This window comes from Rhinopithecus roxellana, chromosome 1, assembly GCF_007565055.1.
Source record: "Rhinopithecus roxellana isolate Shanxi Qingling chromosome 1, ASM756505v1, whole genome shotgun sequence".
NCBI lineage: Eukaryota > Metazoa > Chordata > Mammalia > Primates > Cercopithecidae > Rhinopithecus > Rhinopithecus roxellana.
This window is the reverse complement of record NC_044549.1, coordinates 29,335,502-29,359,292: the sequence shown is the minus strand read 5'-3', so window position 1 is coordinate 29,359,292 and position 23,791 is coordinate 29,335,502. Positions and strand designations below refer to the sequence as shown.

Genomic DNA, 23,791 nt, shown 5'->3' with positions numbered 1-23,791 from the left:
CCAGTAAGAGTTCCTCATCTTTTAGGATGTAGCCCAAAGTATAAATGGATAAATTGAATGATATCTGGGGTTTGCTTTAAAATATTCCAGTGGAGAGGAAAAAGGGAATGACATAAAACAAGACTGACAATATGTTGATAATGCTGAGGCTGGCTCCTGGGTTTGAAGAGGTTCATACTATTTTCTACATGTGTCAAATTTTTTACATGTAAAGTCTTAAAAAAATGAAAGAATAGTGGGTACTCAGTCAACAGTCCTGCTCTGTTTGAGAACCACTATTACTTAACACTTTATTTTTATTTTTGATGGACACGTAATTGTACATTTTTAGGGGTACAATGTGATGTTTTCATACACGTATACACTGTGTAATGATCAAAGGGTAACTGGCATATCATCACCTCATTTGTCATTTCTTTGTGGTGGTAATATTCAAAATCCTCTCTTCTAGCCATTTTGAGATATACAATACCTTACTCTTAACTATAATAATCTTACTAAATAGAATGCCAGAACTTATCCTTCCTAATTGTACCCACTGACCAACCAACCTCTCCCTGTGGTCGCCTTCCATCTATCCTCCCTAGTCTCTGGTAACCACTGTTCTACTAATTAATTTTTATGAAACCAACTCTTTTAGATTCCACATGTGTGGGATCAGGTAGTATTTGTCTGGCTTATTTAATTTAATATAATGTCCTCCGGGGTCATCCATGTTGTCACAAATAACAAGATTTCATTCTTTTTTATGACTAAATAGTATTTCATTGTGTATATATACATTTTCTTTATCCATTCAATCTTTATGGACACTTAAATAGATGCCATATCTTAGCAATTATAAATAATGTTGCAGTGAACATGGGATTGCAGATGTCTCTTTAGGATACTTGACTTCATGTCCTTTCCCACTATACCCAGTAGTATACCCAGTGGATCATATGGTAGTTCTATTTTTAATTTTTTGAGGAACCTCGATAGTGTTTTCCATAATAGCTGTCCTAATTTACATTCCCACCAACAGTGTGTAAGGGTTCCCTTTTCTCCACATCATCACCAACATTTGATATCTTTTTTTTTTTGATAATAGCTATTTTTTAAAAATTGTTTTACTTTAAGTTCTGGGATACATATGCAGAATGTGCAGGTTTGTTACATAGGTATACACATGCCATGCTGGTTTGCTGCACCCATCAACCCTTCAACTACATTAAGTATTTCTAATAATGCTATCTCTCCCCTAGCTCCCCACCCTACAACAGGCCCCAGTGTGTGATGTTCCCCTCCCTGTGTCCATGCGTTCTCATTGTTCAACTCCCACTTATAAGTGAGAATATGCAGTGTTTGGTTTTCTGTTCCTGTGTTAGTTTGCTGAGAATGATGGTTTCTAACTTCATCCATGTCCCTGCAAAGGACATGAACACATCCTTTTTTTATGACGGCAGAGTATTCCATGGTGTATATTTGCCACATTTTCTTTATCCAGTCTATCACTGATGGGCATTTGGGTTGGTTCCAAGTCTTTGCTATTGTGAACAGTGCTGCAATAAACATACGTGTGCATGTGTCTTTATAGTAGAATTATTTATAATCCTTTGGGTATATGCCTAGTAATGGGATTGCTGAGTCAAATGGTATTTCTGGTTCTAGAGCCTTGAGGAATCGCCATACTGTCTTCCACAATGGTTGAACTAATTTACACTCCCACCAACAGTGTAAAAGTGTTCCTATTTCTCCACATCCTCTCTAGTATCTATTGTTTCCTGACTTTTTAATGATTGCCATTCTAACTGGCATGAGATGGTATCTCATTGTGGTTCTGATTTGCATTTCTCTAATAACCAGTGATGATGAGCTTTTTTTCATGTTTGTCGGCCACATAAATGTCTTCTTTTGAGAAGTGTCTGTTCATATCCTTCATCCACTTCTTGATGGGGTTGATTTTTTCCTGTAAATTTGTTTAAGTTCTTTGTAGATTCTGGATATTAGCCCTTTGTCAGATGGACAGATTGCAAAAATTTTCTCCTATTCTGTAGGTTGCCTGTTCATTCTGAAGATAGTTTCTTTTGCTGTGCAGAAGCTCTTTAATTAGATCCCATTTGTCAGTTTTGGCTTTTGTTGCCATTGCTTTTGGTGTTTTAGTCATGAAGTCTTTGCCCATGCCTATGTCCTAAATGGTGTTGCCTAGGTTTTCTTCTAGGGTTTTTAGGGTTTTAGGTCTTACATTTAAGTCTTTAATCCATTTTGAGTTGATTTTTGTATAAGGTGTAAGGAAGGGGTCCAGTTTCAGTTTTCTGCATATGGCTAGCCAGTTTTCCCAACACCATTTATTAAATAGGGAATCTTTTCCCTATTGCTTGTTTTTGTCAGGTTTGTTAAAGATGAGATGGTTGTAGATGTGTGGCTTTATTTCTGAGGCCTCTGTTCTGTTCCATTGGTCTATATATCTGTTGGGGTACCAGTAGCTGTAATAACTAAAGTGAGGTGATATCCTCTAATTCTGATTTGCATTTCCTTGAATTCTTCTTATTCATGAATATGACATATTTTTCCATTTCTTTATGCCCTCAATTTCTTTCATCGATGTTTTATAGTTTTCAGGGTAGTGATCTTTCTCTTCCTTGGTTAAATTTATTTCCAGGTACCTTTGTTTTTTGTAGCTATTGTAAATGGGATTTTCTTAATTTCTTCTTCAGATTGTTCACTATTAGTAAACAGAAATGCTATTGATTCTTGTATGTTGATTTTGTATCCTGAATCTTTACCAAAATTGTTAGTTCTAGGAGTTTTTAAGTGGAGTCATTGGGATTTTCTTTTTTTTTTTTTTTTTTTTTTTGAGATGGAGTCTCGCTCTGTCACCCAGGCTGGAGTGCTGTGGCCGGATCTCAGCTCACTGCAAGCTCCGCCTCCCGGGTTCACGCCATTCTCCTGCCTCAGCCTCCCGGGTAGCTGGGACTACAGGCGCCCGCCACCACGCCCGGCTAGTTTTTTGTAGTTTTTAGTAGAGACGGGGTTTCACTGTGTTAGCCACGATGGTCTCGATCTCCTGACCTCATGATCCGCCCGTCTCGGCCTCCCAGAGTGCTGGGATTACAGGCTTGAGCCACCGCGCCCGGCCGGGATTTTTTATATATAAGATCATTTGTTTGAAAAAAGGGACAATCTGACTCCCTTCTTTCCAATTTGGATGTCTTTTATTTCTTTCTCTTGCCTAACTGCTCTGGCTAGGATTTCTAGTACTATTTTTATTAGAAATAAAGTGGGCATCCTTGTCTTGTTTCAGATCTCAGAGGAAACACTTTTAACCTCTTCCCATTTAGTATAATGTTAGCTGTGGGTGTGTCATATATAGCCTTTATTGTGTTGAGGTATGTACCTCCTCTACCTAATTTTTTGAGCGTTTTAATCATAAAGTGATATTGAATTTTGTCAAATGTTTTTTCTGCATCTATTGAAATGATCATATGGTTTTTGTCTTTCTTTCTGTTGATATGATGTATCATATTTACTGATTTGTGTATTTTAAATAACCGTTGCATGATCTTTTTAATGGTACTAACACTTCTTTGAGGATTAAACAGCCAAGTTACAAAAATCAAGATACAATGAAACACATAGAATTACTGAGTTAAACTGGGAACAATCCACTTTCACAGAATTTTCTACTATGTAAGTCTGATGACCACTCCTTAGAATACTAGTATCCCAGAAATAGATGGGTCTTGAGTGATCAGATCATCCAGTACAATTTCCTAATTTATTGATGGGAAAGCAAAAGTCCAGAAGAGCTGATCTTCCCAAGATCAACATAGCTCTTCACAAAGTTAGGATCTGAACCCAGACCTCATTAGTGTACTTCCATTGTATGTACCATCTCAGTTTACAGCAAATAGCGCTGTAATGTTTCTAGCTGCTCTTCTCCCAAACTCTCTCCTTTAATGTTCAGTGGTCACCAATGCTTGTACTTTAACACAACTGTTAGCTTAATCAAGCACAGCAATGACCCTAATGCGGAAGCACAAAAGATACAGGTGAACCCCTCAGAATGTTAGCAAAGGATGCTTATAAATTACCACACAGCCTAACTGCCAGTGGGTTTTTGTACTTAACTAAACCTGGGTAAGACACGTCAGACATAAGAAAGTCTCCAAAGGGATAAAAAGATCTGGAGGGTCTGGAGGTCAAGGTTTGACTATGTTTGTCAGACACAGAGTATCACTTGCATCAGACAGCCAAGGCTTATACTGGTCTGCTTCCAGGAAACTCCAAACAACAGCTCTGTATGTAGCTTCACAGTCTGTGGACCCATTTTATAGTTAAGAGCCATGGAAGAGTTTAACTACAATCTAAGGACAGTATTTTGAATATGTGCAGAAGGTACAGTGTTTTTAGATATCCTACAAAAAAATATGTGTTACTATAGGAAATCTTTGGAATTTCTCTGGAACACATTCCTTATCAGAGTAGTTGGGTATGATGATGATCCAAGCCTAGAATAATAATGTTCATAATCCACTGTTCCTATAGAAACTGAATTAACCAAAAATATAAAAGGCAATACTATCATTCTAAACTAAAGCCCATGGTATATATCCCATAATTCTTTTAGTTATAGATCCTGCTTTTGAAACAGTATCCATACAAATGATATAATTTTTAAATTCTTTGTTATATTCAACCATGAGGAGAAATAACATTTTTACATTTCTATTATAAGCAGGAGTGGTGATATCAAAGCCATCTGTCCCCAAATATCTTACATTTTTCCTCTCTTCCTACCACCAGATCTCTTAGAATAATACAAGTTATCATCTAATGACACCTTCTTAAAAGGTCTTTTGGACAGTTGTGTGAATTTACTGAGTTAGGGTACTATGTTTCCCAAAAATACAGTATGGGGATTAGTTTATCTGATTAAGATCCACTTGTCCCTAACAACAAGCAGAGAAGGGGCAGAAGTGAAAGCTGTCCTTGCTGTTGAAGGTAGAATAGAATATAAGACTTCACAAAAAGAAAGTCTGAAGTAGAAATGCAGAGGTGAGGTCCAGCTGTACAGGGTATTACATTGAGATGTTTCAGTCATCTTGTGCAGTGGTCCCCAATCTTTTTGGCACCAGGGACTGGTTTCATGGAAGATAATTTTTTCATGAACCGGGGAGTAGAGATGGTTTTGGGAGAATTCAAGCACATTACATTTATTGTGCACTTTATTTCCAGTATCATTACATTGTAATATATAATAAAATAATTATATAATTCACTACAATGTAGAATAAGTGGGAGCCCCAAGCTTGTTTTTCTGCAACTAGATAGTCCCATCTGGGGATGATGGGAGACAGTGACAGATCATCAGGCATTAGATTCTCACAAGGAGCATACAACCTAGATCCTTGACATGCATAGTTCACAATATGGTTCATACTCCTGTGAGAATCTAGTGCTGCAGCTGATCTGACAGGATGCGGAGCTCAGATGGTATTGTGAGCAATGGGGAGCAGCTGTACATAAAGTTTTGCTTGTTTATCCACTGCTCACCTCCTGCTGTGCACTGGTCCATGGCCCAGAGGTTGGGGACCTCTGATCTAGTGGTAACATGAGGACACTGGGAAGACTGAGTATTCATCATTTAGCTTCCACAAGGTAGGTGAAATAGGATGAATGAGAAAATATTACTCTATGTATATCAAATGCTTCACTAAAATCCAGTGATATAACCTATTGTACAGGCCTCACCCATCTAATTATTTCATCTGGTGACTCGAAGGTATGGTCTTAATTACAACTGATACTCACAATATGCCCCTATTCCATTTTGAACACACATTAAACATACTGTATATTCAGTGTTTCACAGCCCTTACCATTTGTCAAAATGAAAAGGGCAATTATTCAAAATGTTGTATTTCTTACCAGTATCTCAGGACTGGGTGGTGGAGGAGGAAGCTGGACTGGAGGCAAGGTACTCAAGGCAAATCCTTGCTTTACTTTGTTTATTTGTTCATTGTACTGTGTCTGGTAGAAGAAGACTAAAAATACTTTAGACAACAACCAACTTTAAAGAGACAGCATATGGGAATATCTGATGTAGTTTTGAATAATACAACGTAAAAGAGTGGTTCCCAACCTGTCAGAAATAATATAAAAACAGGTTCTGACTAAAAAAAAAAATTCTACAGACCATCCCCACATGTAAACAGTTGTATTTTTAAGAGTCATTATTGGTTAATAAGAAACAGAGACGGCCGGGCGCGGTGGCTCAAGCCTGTAATCCCAGCACTTTGGGAGGCCGAGACAGGCGGATCACGAGGTCAGGAGATCGAGACCATCCTGGCTAACACAGTGAAACCCCGTCTCTACTAAAAAATACAAAAAAAAACTAGCCGGGCGAGGTGGCAGGCGCCTGTAAGTCCCAGCTACTCGGGAGGCTGAGGCGGGAGAATGGCGTAAACCTGGGAGGCGGAGCTTGCAGTGAGCTGAGATCTGGCCACTGCACTCCAGCCTGGGCCACAGAGTGAAACTCCGTCTCAAAAAAAAAAAAAAAAAAAAAAAAGAAACAGAGACACAGATAATTCACAGATCCTTGTGATAATTCCTCAGTGTTTCCAAAATTTTCAGCTCTAAAATAGGAACCACTGACATAAATAAAAAAAGAGACTAAAGATTCAAGAAGCTATAAATATTATACTGGCTAAAAAATAGAAGAAAAAATGTATTTGTAACAAGCAGTTAAACTACTTGCAAATGTTCATTTTAAAAACTGAAGGAAAAATTTCACAGATTACTTACTAAATTCTACATTGTGTTTATCTCACAATCTGTAACTCTAGCTTGCTCTAGCTCCATGTACATTTTATTCTCTTGCATTCTGACAAAAACTCCCACCTGGAAGTTTAACAACACGTTTTCAACATTTTTTGGCATTGTCCCCACTTTTGCTTACCACATTATTTTGTAAAGAACCCATAAGAACTGGGAAAGAAAGTCTTATAAAACAAAACATTTAGAAACTTCTACATGGAGGACATGTGCTTGGAAGAAAACATGGGGCAGGTCTTTTGAGGCCAAAATTTTGAATAAACCCAACAGAAACCCTAAGCATCACTAAAGACTGAGTAGGAAAGAGTTTGGAGAGAAACAGTGAAAACCCCCAAGGGAGCTGGACAAATATGCAGTTGCTTTTGGCACTTCACAATTGAATGGCAAGGATTGTTTTTTTGTTTTTTTTGCTGACAGTGTTGTGAAATCACAAAAAAATCAACATTATATATCGACCTTAGTATATAAATATAAAAAGAGTCGAAAATAAAATCAATTAATAAATAGTCAGTGGATTATCTCTTTAGATTATCTGTAGCATGGTCCTACACCAGTACTTAGGAATTTACGATTTTGCATTATGGAATAATTACATAAAAAGTTAGACTGAAAACAAATACAGGCCTACTTGATTTTCCTTTTAATTCTGTAAACACATTATTACTCAGACTGCATTAAAACATTTAGCTTTTATTCCAAATTTTCTTTTAGAGACAGAGTCTCACTCTGTAGTCCAGGCTGTAGTGCAGTGGCATGATCATAGTTCACCACAACCTTGAGCACCTGGCTCAAGTGATCCTCTCGCCTTGGCTCCCAAAATGCTGGGATTACAGGCATGAGCCACTGTGCCTGGCCAAAACATTTAGTTTTGATTGGGGCACTGTTAGCTTTGAAATTCTAGGAAAGCTAGGTGTGAGGGCACAATTTTTGAGTTTATTATTTTCTTGACTAAGGATATGAAAGACTACATGTGTGAATCTAGGATGTTATCTACAACCAACCACAAGGAAGTAATCTCAAAGTGAAGGCATAAACTTTAATAACTAAAATGGAAAATATGTTCTTCTTTAATTTTTTCTACTAATATGTTTTCTAACTTTACATCATCTATAACATTAAGCCAATTTTCTCTAAATATACTTCAGGACTTACCCTGAGGAATGCAATCTTGTTTCTAACATCTGCCACAATGGCATTCCAACTGTCTACCGCAGCCTTTAATTGAAGTGATTCTAGGTTGCTGTTGTAGAAAAGGAGACACAAAAGAAAGTTCTTTCTTTTTTATAACACTGAGGTTTCCAAACATGTCTATCATGCTTTCTAGCATATATGTCAACAAAAAACAAAACTACCCCCATCACCAACAATTACTTCAAATGGGCATAAAGAGGTATGGACAGGTGTGTTACTAAAAATAACAAAAACAGTAATAAAAAAATTCATTTTTCAAGAGCAATTATAATTGATGCTTCCAGAACAAGTTTTTTTTTTCTATCTTGATGATGTATTTTTAGTACATATTATAAAACCTTTGTAAGGAATCTTTACAATGAAGCAGGAAAGGCTTAGTAATCTAATACAGTGGAGTTCTCTAAAATGTTGACCCACGTTGGAAGCAAGTTTTGGACTATCTTCACATTCACTCTGACATGAAAAAGCCATGGTTGGCCTATATGGCTCCTTTGCAAATTAGAAAAAGATACTGTCTCTAGGAGGATAAATTAGAAATACCCTCTCTATGAGGATAAATGAGGTTGCTGCCTTTATACAGTACATAAATTGCACAAACAATAGTTTTATCAACTCATGCCTACCAAATGACTTAACAAAGGTAGGAACAACTTTGAAGTCGTTAGGGTCTATTATCTCTAGAAAAAATATTTCATATGGCCTTTTAAAAGGTTTTATCCATTATAACATCCCACGCCAGTATCACCCAGCCCAACAATTTTATAAGAGCTGAACAAGTTATCACTAGGATAATCTCATACAAAGAAGTTCCATAATATCCTAATGTATAGAGCACTCTTTCTGCTTCTAGCAAGCAAAAATAGATCATTTACAACAGTACTTCCCTGAGTGCACATCAGTATATCCTGATAATCTTGTGAAACATCAAAGACTCTGATTCTTTAGAATGAAAGAACAATGCTGATTATTAAAATAATAATCATTTAAAAATAATGATGCCTGGGTCCCAGAGATTCTAATTTAATTAATTCTTTAAGTTTGGTGTACCCCATGAAATTATACATTCAAGGAGAGTTTCATGCAACCTGTTCAATATTTGAAAATTACTCTATAATTACTATAAAAGCATAGCAGAAGAGTACCCTTAACATACGATTTAGGTGTTAATACTGATGTTTCCCTCAACATATTCCCTAGGTGTTTAAAATCAGGTATTATAAAGGAAAACAATTAGAAAAAAAGTCTTCCAATTAGAATCTACCTTGTTTCATAAGTATCTGGTGTTCTTGTATGTCTCTGAGACTTTCGATCTACTTCACTACAGAGAAAGGGAAAAAATCTTTCAGCAGCTACTATTGTACATAGTACTCAGTAGACTTTTCAGTGCTTCAGCAGAAGCAGCCAAGTACAAGCATCAAAGTAACTAAACGACTTTTGAGGTTTAACAACAACAACAACAGCTTCTGGTAAAAGGAATTTCAGGGGGGAAAAACGAAACAAAACAAAACAAAACAAAAAAACCCACAAGAGCTTCTTTAAGAACTCCGATGTCACATATGTAAAACATATCACAGATTACATTCAACCATGGAAACACTTACTAACATCTCTAAAATTAATATGCATTAAGGAAGAGGGAAAGATTACCTTGCTGCCATGTGAGTCACCCTGGCAAGCTGATTGAGACATTCCTTTTCAGTCTGCTCTAGATGAAGCAAACCAAAATCCCTACGACACTGTAAGAAATACACCTACAGGTTTTTGAGAGAAAGAGAAAGAAGTTGAAGGTGTGCTTGTAAAGGAGCATTCTCTTCTCAATCATCTCAAGTAAATTTAAAGCTATTTCTCAATTTCTTCCAATAGCATCTAGGTTCCTTGACCATTCAAGATACATCACAAAAGCTTTTAAATCAATGCCACCTATGCAATTCTAATTTCCTTATTTAATGGTTACTAGGTGGTAAACATTCTAGAGCACGGCTTTTCAAATGTGCACTCATACTGGAATCATCTCAGAAACTTTCAAAAATGATGCCTTTGTCCCAGATATTCTAATCTGATTGATACTGAGTATAGCTTGGGCACTGGCATTTTTAAAAGCTGTCTGGTAATTCTAACATGCAGCAGTTTGAGAACACTCCTGCTATCTATTTTTTTGGTCATTGATGAAGAGGTAATAATAAGATCATACAGAAAGATACAAATGGGCTTGGGAGATTACGTAGTTCAGTGTCTCTCCCGCAGCAGGAATCCTTTCCATATCACTACTTGTATTCATTTAGCTTCTGTTTTTTACTACTAAACACTCAGTATTCACTAAAATACACTGTTGGACAGTATATACTAAGTATTAGAAAGTTCTTTCTTTCTAAAATTAATAATAGAAGCACAAAGAAACTTACTGATTAAAAACAATAAAAAACACTGTATACAAACTTGAGCTTTTAAAGTAATCTGAACTTTTTCTTTTGTTAAAGCTAATATCCCAACAGTATTCTTCATGGATTTTTGGTTCAGATACTACTTCTTGGTTGCTGACTTCCAGGATCCCAAGTACTCTGCTAGAGAATAGAGCTTACCCATGACAGAGGTGGAAGGTTTGTAGTGCTTTTAATGTCAGTGAGCTCTCCAAAAATGTGAATCTTATTGTGTATCAAGTTTTGTTATGTATATATAAAAATTACATACACATATACAATCATATTTCTTTTGAGAGACCCTAGTTGTGTGGTGTTCTAACTTAGAAAAATTTGGGTAACTTTACTGCAGTCTGAAAAGTTGGGTTTTTCATATCCAGGTGTATGATGTGTATTTATTTTTGTATGTATTTTTGTAAGATCTATATCGGAAGTAGCAAACAAAGAAGATATTGTGGCAGCAATAAAATGTTATTATTAGAAGTTTGGCTTAGTGACTTGGCTTCATGAGAATTTCCCCAAGATGTCTGTATTTGCTATACATACTGTAATAGACCAATTTCTTCAAGTCATTGGGGGAAAACAACATAAGATCATCAAAACTGTAGTATTCACACATGATATGCCAATGAGTCAAAAAAGCACAAGACTTTGAGCTGTATTTTCCTGGCTGATACTAAGATGTCTTATTTCTGTTTATACAAAAAACAATCTTTTAAAAATTCTTTAGTATGATGGTATTCAGGTAAAACTTTTCCCCTCACCCCAAACCCCTGTCCCCGTTTTGTTTTGTTTTTACCTCCGCTGTTAAAGCTCTGCTAGTTTCTGCATTCAGTTTGCTTATGTATGTTTTCATTGTGCTTTCCAGATTATGTTTTTCCACTTCCCACTGAGATCTGAAATACATGATCATTAAAGACTCTGCAATATTACATCAAGCACAGCCTTCTTCATCTAATTCAGGAGGAAAAAAGATAAGTTATACAATCAGTAGGAACTTATTTCTTGGAGAAGTATATGTAGCACATAGAAACAAGAGAGGATATTGTTCAATCCCTACTGTTATTCTTTACTATCAAGAGTATAGAAGTTTTAAAGCTATCAGGGTAGAGGTTATGATTCAAAACTTGGCTCTGAAATCAAGTTGTCTGAGGATGAATCTTAGCTCCACAACTTATTAAATGTAAAACCCCTGGGCAAGTGCAATGAACTGAATGTTTGTGTACCCCCAAAACTCATATGTAGAATCTTAACCCCCAAAGTGATGGTATTAGGAGGTGGTGTCTTTGGGAGATGATCAGTCATGAGGGCGGAACTCTAACGAATGGAATTAATGCCCTTTTAAAAAAGGCTTGAGAGAGCTCCCTTGCCTGCCTTCTGCTATGTGAAGTTACAGTGGGAAGACGGCTGTCTGTGAGGAAGTGGATCCTCACCAGATACCAAATAGGCTGCTACCTTGATCTTGGACTTCCCAGCTTCCAGAACTGTGAGAGATACAATTCTATTTTTATAAGCCACCCAATCAATGGTACTTTGATAGAACAGTTCAACCTAAGACAGCAAGCTATTTAATTTCTCTATACCTCAGTTTCCTCACATGTAAAAATCAGGAAAATGGAAAAAATGGTACTACTTACCTTAAAGAGCTGTTGTGAAAACTAATTCAGATAATATAAAGCACTTTGTGTTTGGCATATAATAAGCACCAAATAAATGTTAGCTATTATCTTGATTAATAAGTTCTACATAAAATTTCTATAAGCTTTTTTGTATCTCAACGATAGTAAACACACAGGTTTTTATTATACCTATCATTAAGTGAAGTCACTGCATTAAAATATTTGACTGGTTATTTCAGTGCTCACATTCAACATTTTTGAATGAAAGCAAACCCTATAGTTTGAGAGGGAAGGAGGGAGATGATGGTAAAGACATTGTTTATGAAGGACGTTAGGGAAATGGTTACCTATGAGGTTCCTTTTTTTTCTATCCCATCTCAGTTTCTTACACTTGAGTCCCAGAATTCTATAAACATACAAACCAAATTCTAAATTTAAAGAAAACAATTAATTGAAAATACAGCATTATAATAGAGACTGTCACAAAGGCTGTCCTTGAGGTTTTATTATTAGAAACACTTGGATACTTGAGGACCTAACAAACATTGATGAGAAACTTGGTAACAGTATATTATAAATATCACTAAGGTTAGACTTTTTTGAGGAGAAAAAAATAAAATATTCAAGCAGGTATATTAACACAAAAGGAATTAATTATTATACCATTAAATATCATGTGAAATTTGCCTAAAAGAAAAAAATTACAAATTGGACTTCATCAAATTAAGTTTTGTGCTTTAAATGACATCAAGAAAATGAAAAGGTAACACACAGAATAAGAGTATTTGAAAATCATGTATCTGATAAGGGACTTCTATCTGATAAGGGACAAGAACTCTTACAACTCAACAATAAAAAGACAATCTAATTTTTTAAATGGGCAAAGGATTTGAATAGACATTTCTCCAAGAAGATACATAACTGGTCAATAAGCACATGAAAAGATGCTCAACATAATTAATCAGTGGGAAAATGCAAATCAAAACCACATTTATATACTACTTCACACATAATACAATGGTAAAATAAAGATGTAATCTAACATGTGTAAGAAATGTTGATCAGAATGTGGAGAAATTGAAACCCTCATACACTGTTTATAGGATTATAAAATGGTGCAGCTACTTGGAAAACAGTTTGGCAATTCCTCAAAAAGTTAAACATAAAGTTTACTGATCACCAAGCAATTCTACTCCTTGGTACATACCCAAGAAATACAAAAACATGTTCATAAATCTGTATGTACATATTGATAACAGTATTCATAATAGCCAAACAATGGAAACAAGCCAAATGTCCATCAACTGATGAAAAATAAGATATAGCCAAGGAATGGAATATTATGTATCCATAAAAAGGTATGAGTAATGATACATGCTACAACATGGATGAATTTTGAAAATATGGTAAGTGAAAAATGTTACTCACAAGAGGCTACATATTATGTGATCCAATTTATATGAAATGCTCAGAAGAGGCAAATCCACACAGACAGAAAATAAATTAGTGGTTGCCAGAAGCTGGAGGAGGGGAGAACAGGGAATGACATCTAATGGGCTTCTTTTTTGGGGTGACAAAAATGTTCTGGAAATAGATAGTGGTGATGACTGTAAACCTCTGTGAATATTCTAAATCAACAAATTGTGTATTTTAACAGAGATAATTTTATGCTATATGAAATGGATTTCAAAAAGGTGTTATTAAAAAAATTACCCACAGGCAAAACAGATGAATAAGAATAAAACTTGGCCAGTTTCATAAAGCAGCCACATCTAATAGTATTGATTGGGGTAACTCTTAAGGTCTAGTCTCTGGCAGTAGTTTGTTCTGGGACTGTACCGCTGCTGATACAGATTCTTCTAGCAGTTTTCTAGAGTCAAAGCTAAAGTGACCATACCTCCCTACTTGCCTAAGATACTCCCAGTTTACATCTTTTGTCCCAGTGTATTATTAATACTGTTCAATATCAGTCTCAAAAGTATGCCAGTTTGAAAGATAAGTAACATCGATATGCCAGTCAGAAAGTGTTGAGTGAAATACAGTTTCAGAGAGAGTGCACCCAAAGAAAAAGCTAAATTTGTACCTTTTCATAGAAAGTTGCTCTTTAAGGTTCTTGATTTCATTATCTTTAGCATGGATTTGACGCTGTAATCTATGCAAACAAGCAAGAAAGTCAAAAGATGTTAGAAATTATTTGTCGTTAACACAGTCAGAACAGCTCTAACTACAGCTGTGGAGGAGACAAAGTATGTCCATTTGGTGCCACAAATCTTGAGCCTGAATACAACTGAACTCCTAGAACTGGTCCTTTTAAAATGTATCTTGTTTCTGATGTCTGATTTGCTGACTTCCCAAAGAGAGGGGAACTAAGTTCTAATTCAGTAAATTAGAAAGCAAAAGAGAAGTGTTATCTTGCATCCCAAACACAGTGACTTGGCAAAATGTCTTTAGCTCTTCATGCGTCAGCTTACCTACTAGAAAACAAGAGATGGTATCTTCTAATTTTCTAAGCTTGTTGTGAGATTGAGAACTTTAAGTTCCTTAAAGTGGTATTATATCAAGTCATGCAAATTATGAAAGATTTAAGGTCTAAAGGAAATCAAACCTTAAGTATTGAAGTGATGAGGCTATGTATAAATGCAAATTTTAATTAAAACTATGAATTATCACCTGGGGGTCACTCACATGATCTTATCATGGAAAGAATGGGTAAAAATTTTGTATAAATCAGAATCTATAGCCTGTGATCAGCTTCAAAATTAATATGAAAGAAACTAAGAGAAACGCAAATACTTTTTGGTTGACATATATTCACATACCGTTTCTGATGTTCCTCCCTTATGCTGCTGTATTTCTTTTCACAACCAAGCTTTTACATAAACCTAGTAATTAACTTCAATATGAAAAGATTTTTAATAAAAGCACATTTCTCTTTAAGTCTCTAATATATTTAAACTCAGGATAAATAGAAGAATTTTGGTTAATATAAATTATTGGAATAATAAGTCTTTGAAATGACGACTTTAATGTTGGATGGACTGCTCACTACTAGATTTCAGAGACTACCCATTCACCTTTACTCTAAGCTTCTTAGAAGACTTAGAGACTTATAGTTAATGCTCTGTTAGTCTGAGAATGCAGTGAAAAGAAACCAGGTCTCTTTCTGTACAAAAGAGGTCATGTTCTCAAGTGAAATATTAAGAAATACAAGCTTTGTTAGTGTAATATATAGGAATATGTTGACAGAGTTGAAAAGCAGTTAAAATTTGTAAGACTGACATCTCGTTTGCCTTTGTATACTTCCATTACTTCAATATTCTACCCAACTCTAGTTTAGAGTTGGCAATAATAGTTGACATAACGAGTGGGGAATTCAGAACACCTAGACTCTTAAATAATAGAGGATAAGGTAGGCATAGTTCTTACTATCCAGCTCAGATAAGAGCCAGTTACATATGTTCAGGCAGTCTTAACTTCTCAGTCTTTTTCTCATGTTTAATATAACAGGATAAAATTACTAGATTTTCTTTCTAAAAAATCTAAAGTTCTCAAGTTAACTCTAGCTGATTATCAAGTTTTATTACAGACTGTTGACAGCAGTTTCTTGACATGATTAACTGCTTATTGCAGTTTATCCAAAGTCACTTCTATAAAATTTTCTTTAACACTTCAACTATCATCAACAAATATTTGCCAAACGTTTACTGCACACATTAAATTGAATTAGGCCAAAAAAAACCACACTATTTTTGCTTTTTAATCTCCATATTCTAAGATGAAAAAAGTCAACATTTACAATTAAAGAATATTTATATTTTATCACATACTCTTGGGCAATGTTCAGATGAATTAAACGAAGAAAATGTTCAAAAGCTTATCTGAGAACACAGAGTAGTCATTATGTCCATTCTGCCTTGATGCCCTGTCTTTTCTTCCATCTCATCCCACCTAACCCTCAATGCCTAGGTTCAGCACTGTGTCTTTAATAGAGTTCTTCACGGAAAGAAGTTCCTGATCACAACAATCAAAAGTATTCTCTCTACCCTACAAAACTTCCACTAAGTATACTCTTGTTTGACAGTTATTCATTATTTTTTAAAACAGTTAAACTTTTTATTTTGAGATAATTGTAAGTTCACATGCAGGTACAAGAAATAATACACAAAGAACCCATGAATCCTTTCTCCGATTTCTCCCAATGGTAAAATCTTGCAAAACTACTGTATAATACCCTAACCAGAATATTGATGGTGATACAGTCGAGATACTGAACCATTCTATCACCACAGGGATCTTTCATTTTGCCCTTTTAAAGCCACAACCACCTCCCTTCCACTCTCATCCCCTTCTTATAACCTTGGAACCACGAATCTGTTTTCCATTTTTATAATTTTGTCGTTTCAGCAAATGGAAACGTATATAAGCTTTTGGAACTGGCTTTTTTCATTCAGTATAATTCTCTGATGTCTGCAGTGTTTGTAGTATTTGCAGTGATATCACTGTTTCATTCTGGATGGTAGTAATTTATGTCTTTTCTCTTATGTTGTCAGTCTTGCTAGAGGTTTGTCAATTTTATTGACCTTTTCAAAGATACAGCTTTTTGTTTCATGGATTTTCTCTACTATTTTTCTTTTTCCAACTCAGTCTTTCTTAGTTTCTTTCTTTTTTTTTTTTTTGAAATGGGGCCTTGCTATGTTGCCCATGCTGAACTGTAACTCCTGGGTTCAAGCAATCCTCCCATCTCAGCCTCTCAAGTAGCTGGGACTACAGGTGTGTACCACTGCATCCTGCTTCCGTTATTTCTAATCTTTGTAATTTATTTCCTCCTGCAAGCTTTGAGTCTATTTTGGTTTTCTTTTTCCGGGATCTTGAAGTGAGAGCTTGGATTATCCACTAAAGACTTTTCTCTTTCTAATGTGTATATTTAGTGTTATAACCTTCTCAGCACTGCCTCAGCTGTGTGGCACAAATTTTGACATACTGTATTTTCATATAAATTCAATGTATTTTGTTTCTCTTGAGATCTCTTCTTTGACCCATGGATTATTTAGACATGGGTTGCGTAGTTTCCAGGCCTTTGGAGGTTTCTTGGTATCTCCCTGTTGATGTCTAATTTGACTCCACTGTGACCTGAGAACATGCTTTGTATGATTTCAACTCTTAAATTTGTTGTTGAGGTTTGTTTTATGGCCCAGAATATTGTCTATCTTGGTAGATACATCCTGTGGTCACTTGAAAGTATGTGTATTCTACTGTTATTTGGGGTGTTCTATAAATATCAATTAGGTCCTGCTGGTTGATGGTGGTTATTAAGGTCTTCTATATCCTTGCTGATTTTCTGTTTAGTAGTACTATAAATTGAGAGTGGAGTTTGAAAGTGTTCAATTATAATGGTAAGCTTTTCCATTTCTTCTTTCAGTTCTATCAGGTTTTACTTCATGTGTTTTGAGGCTGTTTTTTGCACATATACCTTGAGGTTCTTGTGGATTGATCCTTTTATCATTAGGTAATGTCCCTCTTTGTGTCCAACACTCTTCTTTCTTCTGAAATCCATTTAATCTGATTTTAATATAGCCACTCTTACTTTTTTTCATAAATGTCTGCATGATATATCCTTAGCTTTATTCTCATTTAGGTCCCTTTACCCTCCTCACTTTTTGAATATATTGTTGTGTGTCTTCTACATAGAATTCCATGAGATAGTGTTACAATTTTTGCTTCAACCATCAAATATGGTTTAAGAAATTAATAAACAGTAGGAAACTTATTATTTATCTTACTCTTTACTCATTCTGATGGTCTTCTTTCCTTTCTGAAGTTTCAAGCTTCTACTATATATATATTTTTAAAGTTTAGAGACCTTCCTATAGCCATTCTTTAATGGTAGGCTATGTGAATTTGCTAGCAATAAATTCTTATAATTTTCCATCGTCTGAGACTGTTTTTATTTCCTTCTATTCCTACACAATATTTTTGCTAAATACAGGATTCATGCTTCTGCTCTTTTCTTTCGGTAATTGAATAAACTGCCACTTCTTTCTGGCCTTCATGGTTTCAAATGAAAAATCTGTTGTCATTCAAATTACTGTTCTCATAAGTAATGTTTTTCTCTGCCTGTTTTCAAGTCTTTTCTTTGTCTTTTGTTTTCAGAAGTTAAGTTATGATGTGTCTTAGCATGGATTTGAGTTTTTGCTATTTGGGGTTCACTTAGTTTTTGAATTTGTAAATTTATAAATTTCATCAAATTTAGGAAATTTTCAGTATTTCTTTGAATACTTTTTCAGTCTCTCTCTCATTCTGCTCTCTTTTTGAAATTCCAGTGACAAGTATTTTAGCTCTTTTGTTATTGGCTCAAAGGTCCTTTAGACTCTTTTTTTTTCCCCAGTCTATTTTCTCTTTTTTCTTTAGATTGAGTTCATTCTATTCATCTGTCCCCAAGTTCACTGATTCAATCCTCTGTCATCTCCACTTTACTAGTGATTATATGCAGCAAGTTCTAATTTCAATCACTGTATTTTCTAGTATATAATTTCCATTCTTTATTATAACTTATTTCCTTCCTGAGATAGTCTAGGTTTTCATTTGTTTCAAGATTATTCAATTTTGTTGAAGCATTTTTATGATAGTCGCTTTAAAATCTTTGTCAGATAATTCAAATATCTGAATATTAATATTGTCATTTGTTGGTCTTTTGTCTTTCTTGTCTTAATTTCCTGGTTCTTGGTATGATCTATGTTTTCTAATGTAGCCTAGATATTTTGAATATTATGAGACTCTGGGTTCTATTTAATCTTCCTATTTTTAGCAGGCAGTCTCCTGTTGAGATATAATGTAAAAGCCAAGGAGGTGTGTATGCATGGCTTTGCACTGAGGTCTACCAAATGCACCCCAGGAAAAGTGGGCACTGACTCACGCTGCCTCAATGCAGATGAGAGTGTACAAGTTTGGCTCCCCTCCCAGCCCAACTGACACCTTCCCATGAAAGTGGAGCACCAGCTCACACTGCCTTTTTGCCTCCAAGTGGAAAATAAGATCAGCTCCTTGCTGGGCCCTGCTGACATTAGGAAAGGAGTAAGCAAAGGACTGACTTGCAGTACTTTGTTGCTGCAGGGTGGAGGCAGAAGTTCAGCTCCCTGTTGTGCCCTTCTGGCACCAGCTGAGGGAAGGGGGTAAAAGGGAATGCCAACTAGCCCCACAGGCGAAGTCTTAATTCCTAGTGAGAGGGAGTAGGGATGAAGCTAGTATTGACTAGCTTTGTCTCAGACTGGCTTAAGTAACCTTGGTGCTGGGTAGCAGTAGAGGTTCAGCTTTCAGTTGGACCACACTGACACATCCTGGCAGAGGAATTAAAGCACTGTCTCCTTTTCCCCAGTGGAACTTGGAAGTCAGCTGCTTGCTTGGTACTGCCAACACTACCCCAACAGGAAAATACGATTGCTGCTACTTACTTAGGTGGGAGAATCAGCGTGTACTGCCTACTTCCAAGGGGTGGTGTGGGGCCACTGGTGTGTGGCTGCAGTACGGTGGGTATTGTCAAAAAGCCTTTCTATTGTTATAATTTCGTTTTACTGATCCTTTGGCTAGAAGGGACAGGCTTTTCTAGAGTTTTTCTCCCCCTGTGCTTATTAGCAATTCCAGGTTGAAGGCTTCCAAAGTGTCCCGAGATATACGGAAGGCAGAGAGAAAATTTACTGCCAGCTCATTCCTCAAGTCTCAATGTCTTTAGACAGCATGCTTTCTTATTCCATCTTCTAGAGCGTCCCTATGCTTGTCTGTTTCGTTACATCCAGGGTGTTAAAGTTTCAACAAGAAACAGCTGTAAGGAATGGGACTATACATCTTGGTGGACCTGGAAGTCTCTGTTTTATGTAATTTTATCCTTACATGTTAATCTACACTCTTCACTAGATCATAATGAATGTCTCACACATCTTGGTATCTTCTACATGTGGCTTCCATAAGTTTTCTAATATAGTAGGCCCTTGATAAATGTTTGGTGAATGCCCAACACGAAATGTTCATTTTTGTGAAGACATGTGCATCACCTAAAGTGGACTGCTTATAGCCTCAAGCATATAGAGTGAGTGCATAGATCCGTGGTCAAGAGTTGCGGAGGGATATCTTCAGATGGAAGAGAGGCAGCTCATCTGCATTGATGGCATTGCTTTTCTAATCTCTGATATTATATGACATATTTCTGGATTGGTCATCCAGATGAAGCTCTGAATGCTGAAGTATAGTTTCTTTCTTTTTTATTTGGTTTTTGAAACAGAGTTTTACTCTTGTTCCCCAGACTGGAGTTCAATGGCATGATCTCGGCTCACCACAACCCCTGCCTTCTGGGTTCAAGCAATTCTCCTGCCTCAGCCTCCCAAGTAGCTGGGATTACAGGCATGCACCACCACACCTGGCTAATTTTGTATTTTTAGTAGAGATGGGGTTTCTCCACGTTGGTCAGGCTGGTCTTAAACTCCTAACCTCAAGTGATCCACCCACCTCAGCCTCCCAAAGCGCTGGGATTACAGGCGTGAGCCACCGCGTCCAACATAAAGTACAGTTTCTTAAGTCATCGCAGCCAGCTTCATTTGTCTAAGTTTTCTTAAGTCCTCACAGCCTTCTGAACTTGAAGGATCTCTCTAACTTTAGTCAGGAGAAGTCTGACAATGTTTGTGAGTGAAATTATGTTGTCAGAACTACGGCATCTAGTTCTTCCTGATAACCCCTTCATGTGGTAGATACAATATATGAAAGAAAAATTAAGACCTAAATCTCTGGCAAATATTTCCTCAATTTTGTAAGAAATATCTTGGACTCCCCACTCAAAGACATTCAAAGCACTTGTCTATTCTCCCTATCAGCTTTCTAGAAACTGCAATGGATTTTAAACTAGACTTTTTGGATGGCTGGTGTCTTATGGTATTACTGTTTATTAAAATAATGTGCTACAAACTATGCTACTATTTAAACAAATACAGGTTGGAAGCAGTGATTAGTACAAAAAGAACAAAGCGGGTTACTAATTTTTCCCTAAGTCAGTCAGAATTTTTGATCTGAAGGCATTTAATACTTTAGGTTTAGGAGAAAAGAGATTGGGGTAAGGGGGGAAAGAGTCTCCCCCAATCAATCAAACAAACATAAAGATTTGTTTTCAATCTTGCAGGCTTAGAATAGAAATGAGAGACCAACATAAAAACACACTCAACTGATTCCTTGGTGTCTTTAAGGAATGTACTCACATACTATAAAGAAACAGCCAATCATTGGTCACATTTTTACAAATTAGAGTCATGACCTGAAAGTTAATTATTTTTCTCATGTAATTCCATTATCTTCACACTTGTTCAGCCAATACATGAAAAGTTTGATATATAGTGTGAGCAGCTGCTTATTTCTCAATCCAGTTGGCAAGACAAAATACGGTTGGTTTTTAAACAAGTGCAGTCTTGTGGTTAGAGTTCCTAATGTGTAGTCACAGTGCCATCTAGCTTACGCAGGGATTAACTATTAAAGATATGGAACAAACCCAGAATTTCCCTTTATCAAAAGATTTATACTTACTTGGAAACCTTATTGATTCCAAAAGCCACTTGTTGATTAAGAGACGCGATAATTTTGTCTTTCTTTTTCATCTGCATTTGGTTTTCTTGCCACCGAAAAGTCACTGTTCTCAACTGTCTTTTGAAATCCTGATCAATAAAAAATATTATTTCAGATAATTACATTCAAGTCAACAGAAATTGAAAGATAAAAGCAAACAAACTAAGTTCTTTTCAAACAGAAAGCACCAGTAAGTTTAATATTTGAAATACTTCTCAATTCCCTCAGATCTAATGGCAAAAATACTTACTTCACACTGATAGTGCAATTTACAAAGCTGCCTTTGACGAGCAAGCCTTTCCTTTTCAGTTTCTCCATAGTCTGTAGTGACTTTGCCAGCTGAGCCCTATTGAGCAAAGGAAATATGCATGTATTATTTTCCTCTAAAAAAATCACTAATATTTTAGATATCCGAAAGGGATTTCAAGTTGCCATCTAACTCCTTTCACGTTTTTTGTCTCAAGCCAAACACCCAATTTAGATAAACCCACCTCCCCTCAATTACAGCATTTAATAAACAGTACCAATTACTTGTCTGTTGCTGCTACTGCTGGATACCACTACCTGCATGCTTACCATTTCTTTAGCATTTTCTTTGTAATGCTTTTATGTTCTAAGAACAAAATGACGTAGGCAGTCATTATTTTCATTTTAGAGATGATAAAATAGTGAGTAACTTGCCCCAAATCACACAGAAAGTGGAGGAGCCTGCATTCTAAGGCAGTCTTAATTGCCCACACACTTAATTATTACACCGTATCATTTGAGTTTAATGTTCAATTTATCTACTAGATTGTAAATATTATCCACAGATTGTAGAGACTCTGTTTTAGCATAGCTCTTGACACAATACGTAGGTGATGAACAGGTTTTGAATAAATGAATAAACTTTTTTGAAGATATGTGACATTTTAATTCTATCTTTTGAGTTCCCATAGTCTCATGGCTATAGAATGAAAACCAGAGATCCCATATTTAAACTGTAGTGTGATATCCAGAGCTAAGAATATGTCATTTCAGTTAAAATGTACATATTCTAATTAGGAGAAAAAAAGGTAGGACAATTATATGAATGTTGTACTATCAGCCAGGGAATCATTTGCACTAACTGTACCCTTAGACAATGAGTATTCCCACATATGACATACCACTATATTTAAACAGCAGAGCAGGTTATCATTGAATTCTCATTAGTAGGTAAAAAAAATTGTTTTTAAAAAAATTATTTCATTTGCTGTTGAGCACTTAAATCGTGTTCACATGCCTCTTCACATACAGGTACATCATTCCAAGCAGTGACTACTACCAGGAACGGAGCCAGAAAAAAAAATGATTATACATCAATATTTTTTGTAGACGTTTCATGGTAACAATCATACTTAATTTTTAAAAATGAAAGCAGCTTTATATTACAAAATTATTTTTCTCATGACATGTAATCTAGTAGGATTATGCTAGTCTTTTCTTTCCCTTTGTGGTATTTAAAACCTTTGCAAGAAATGCATTTGTAATTAACTTTGCCCTATATTTAAAGCCAGGAAATGGTTTGAGGGCTAAAGTGAAGTTTCCAGCTCCTACGGGTTCTTTGTTTTCTTATTCTATTTTCCTTTATATATTCCTCCTTACCTTTTATGTTTTTCTCTTTCTCCTAACAAACAATATAAACCACTGGGCTTTTCAAAGGGTCTTGCTGTTTAAAGAGTTACTAGTTTAAAAACTCTAGATAACAAATGAATCTAAAAGAAGGCAGGCACCCTCTCTAATCATGCTTACCTGCTCTATCATGTCCAGAATATGCAATTCATCCAGGCTATAGAACTTGTCTTCCATTGCAGAATCCTCTTGAACATCACTTGCATCATCTTTTATAGGTCTACTGACTGAGTGTGGATTTGCTTGTTCTTTCTTCAACTGCTCTTCCTTTTCTACCATATATGGGCTGTAGTGGTGACATAATCAATGTGAGCTTTTACAATTGTATAGTGATTTTCATCTAAGCTATTGCTTCCAAAGAGTATTATACTGGTTTCATAAGATGCTCAGCATTAGAAGGGTTCATGACCAAAGAAAGTTTGGATAGTGTTCATACTGAGTCTTTCTTTTGAAGATTCATAATTAGCATATTTAAAGTAGCACTCAATCAAGGTACCT

At 35.9% G+C, this 23,791-nt stretch overlaps 1 protein-coding gene across 9 annotated transcripts in view; it reads right to left on the bottom strand.

The window, feature by feature from the left end:
* The window catches only part of DZIP3 (DAZ interacting zinc finger protein 3), a 104,024-nt gene that overhangs the window by 8,942 nt on the left and 71,291 nt on the right, over positions 1 to 23,791 (bottom strand). For all 9 annotated transcript variants that reach the window (XR_004060040.1, XM_030940710.1, XM_030940718.1 and 6 more), the window contains 8 exons: positions 23,414 to 23,579; positions 21,891 to 21,986; positions 21,602 to 21,729; positions 14,127 to 14,195; positions 11,224 to 11,320; positions 9,655 to 9,758; positions 7,969 to 8,056; positions 5,911 to 6,012 (listed from right to left, as the gene is read on the bottom strand). Coding sequence is in view for 8 of the 9 variants with exons in the window: in XM_030940710.1 (XP_030796570.1) it covers positions 5,911 to 6,012; positions 7,969 to 8,056; positions 9,655 to 9,758; positions 11,224 to 11,320; positions 14,127 to 14,195; positions 21,602 to 21,729; positions 21,891 to 21,986; positions 23,414 to 23,579 (850 nt within the window). In the remaining variant the exon portion in view is untranslated. The remainder of the gene's footprint in view (positions 1 to 5,910; positions 6,013 to 7,968; positions 8,057 to 9,654; positions 9,759 to 11,223; positions 11,321 to 14,126; positions 14,196 to 21,601; positions 21,730 to 21,890; positions 21,987 to 23,413; positions 23,580 to 23,791) is intronic.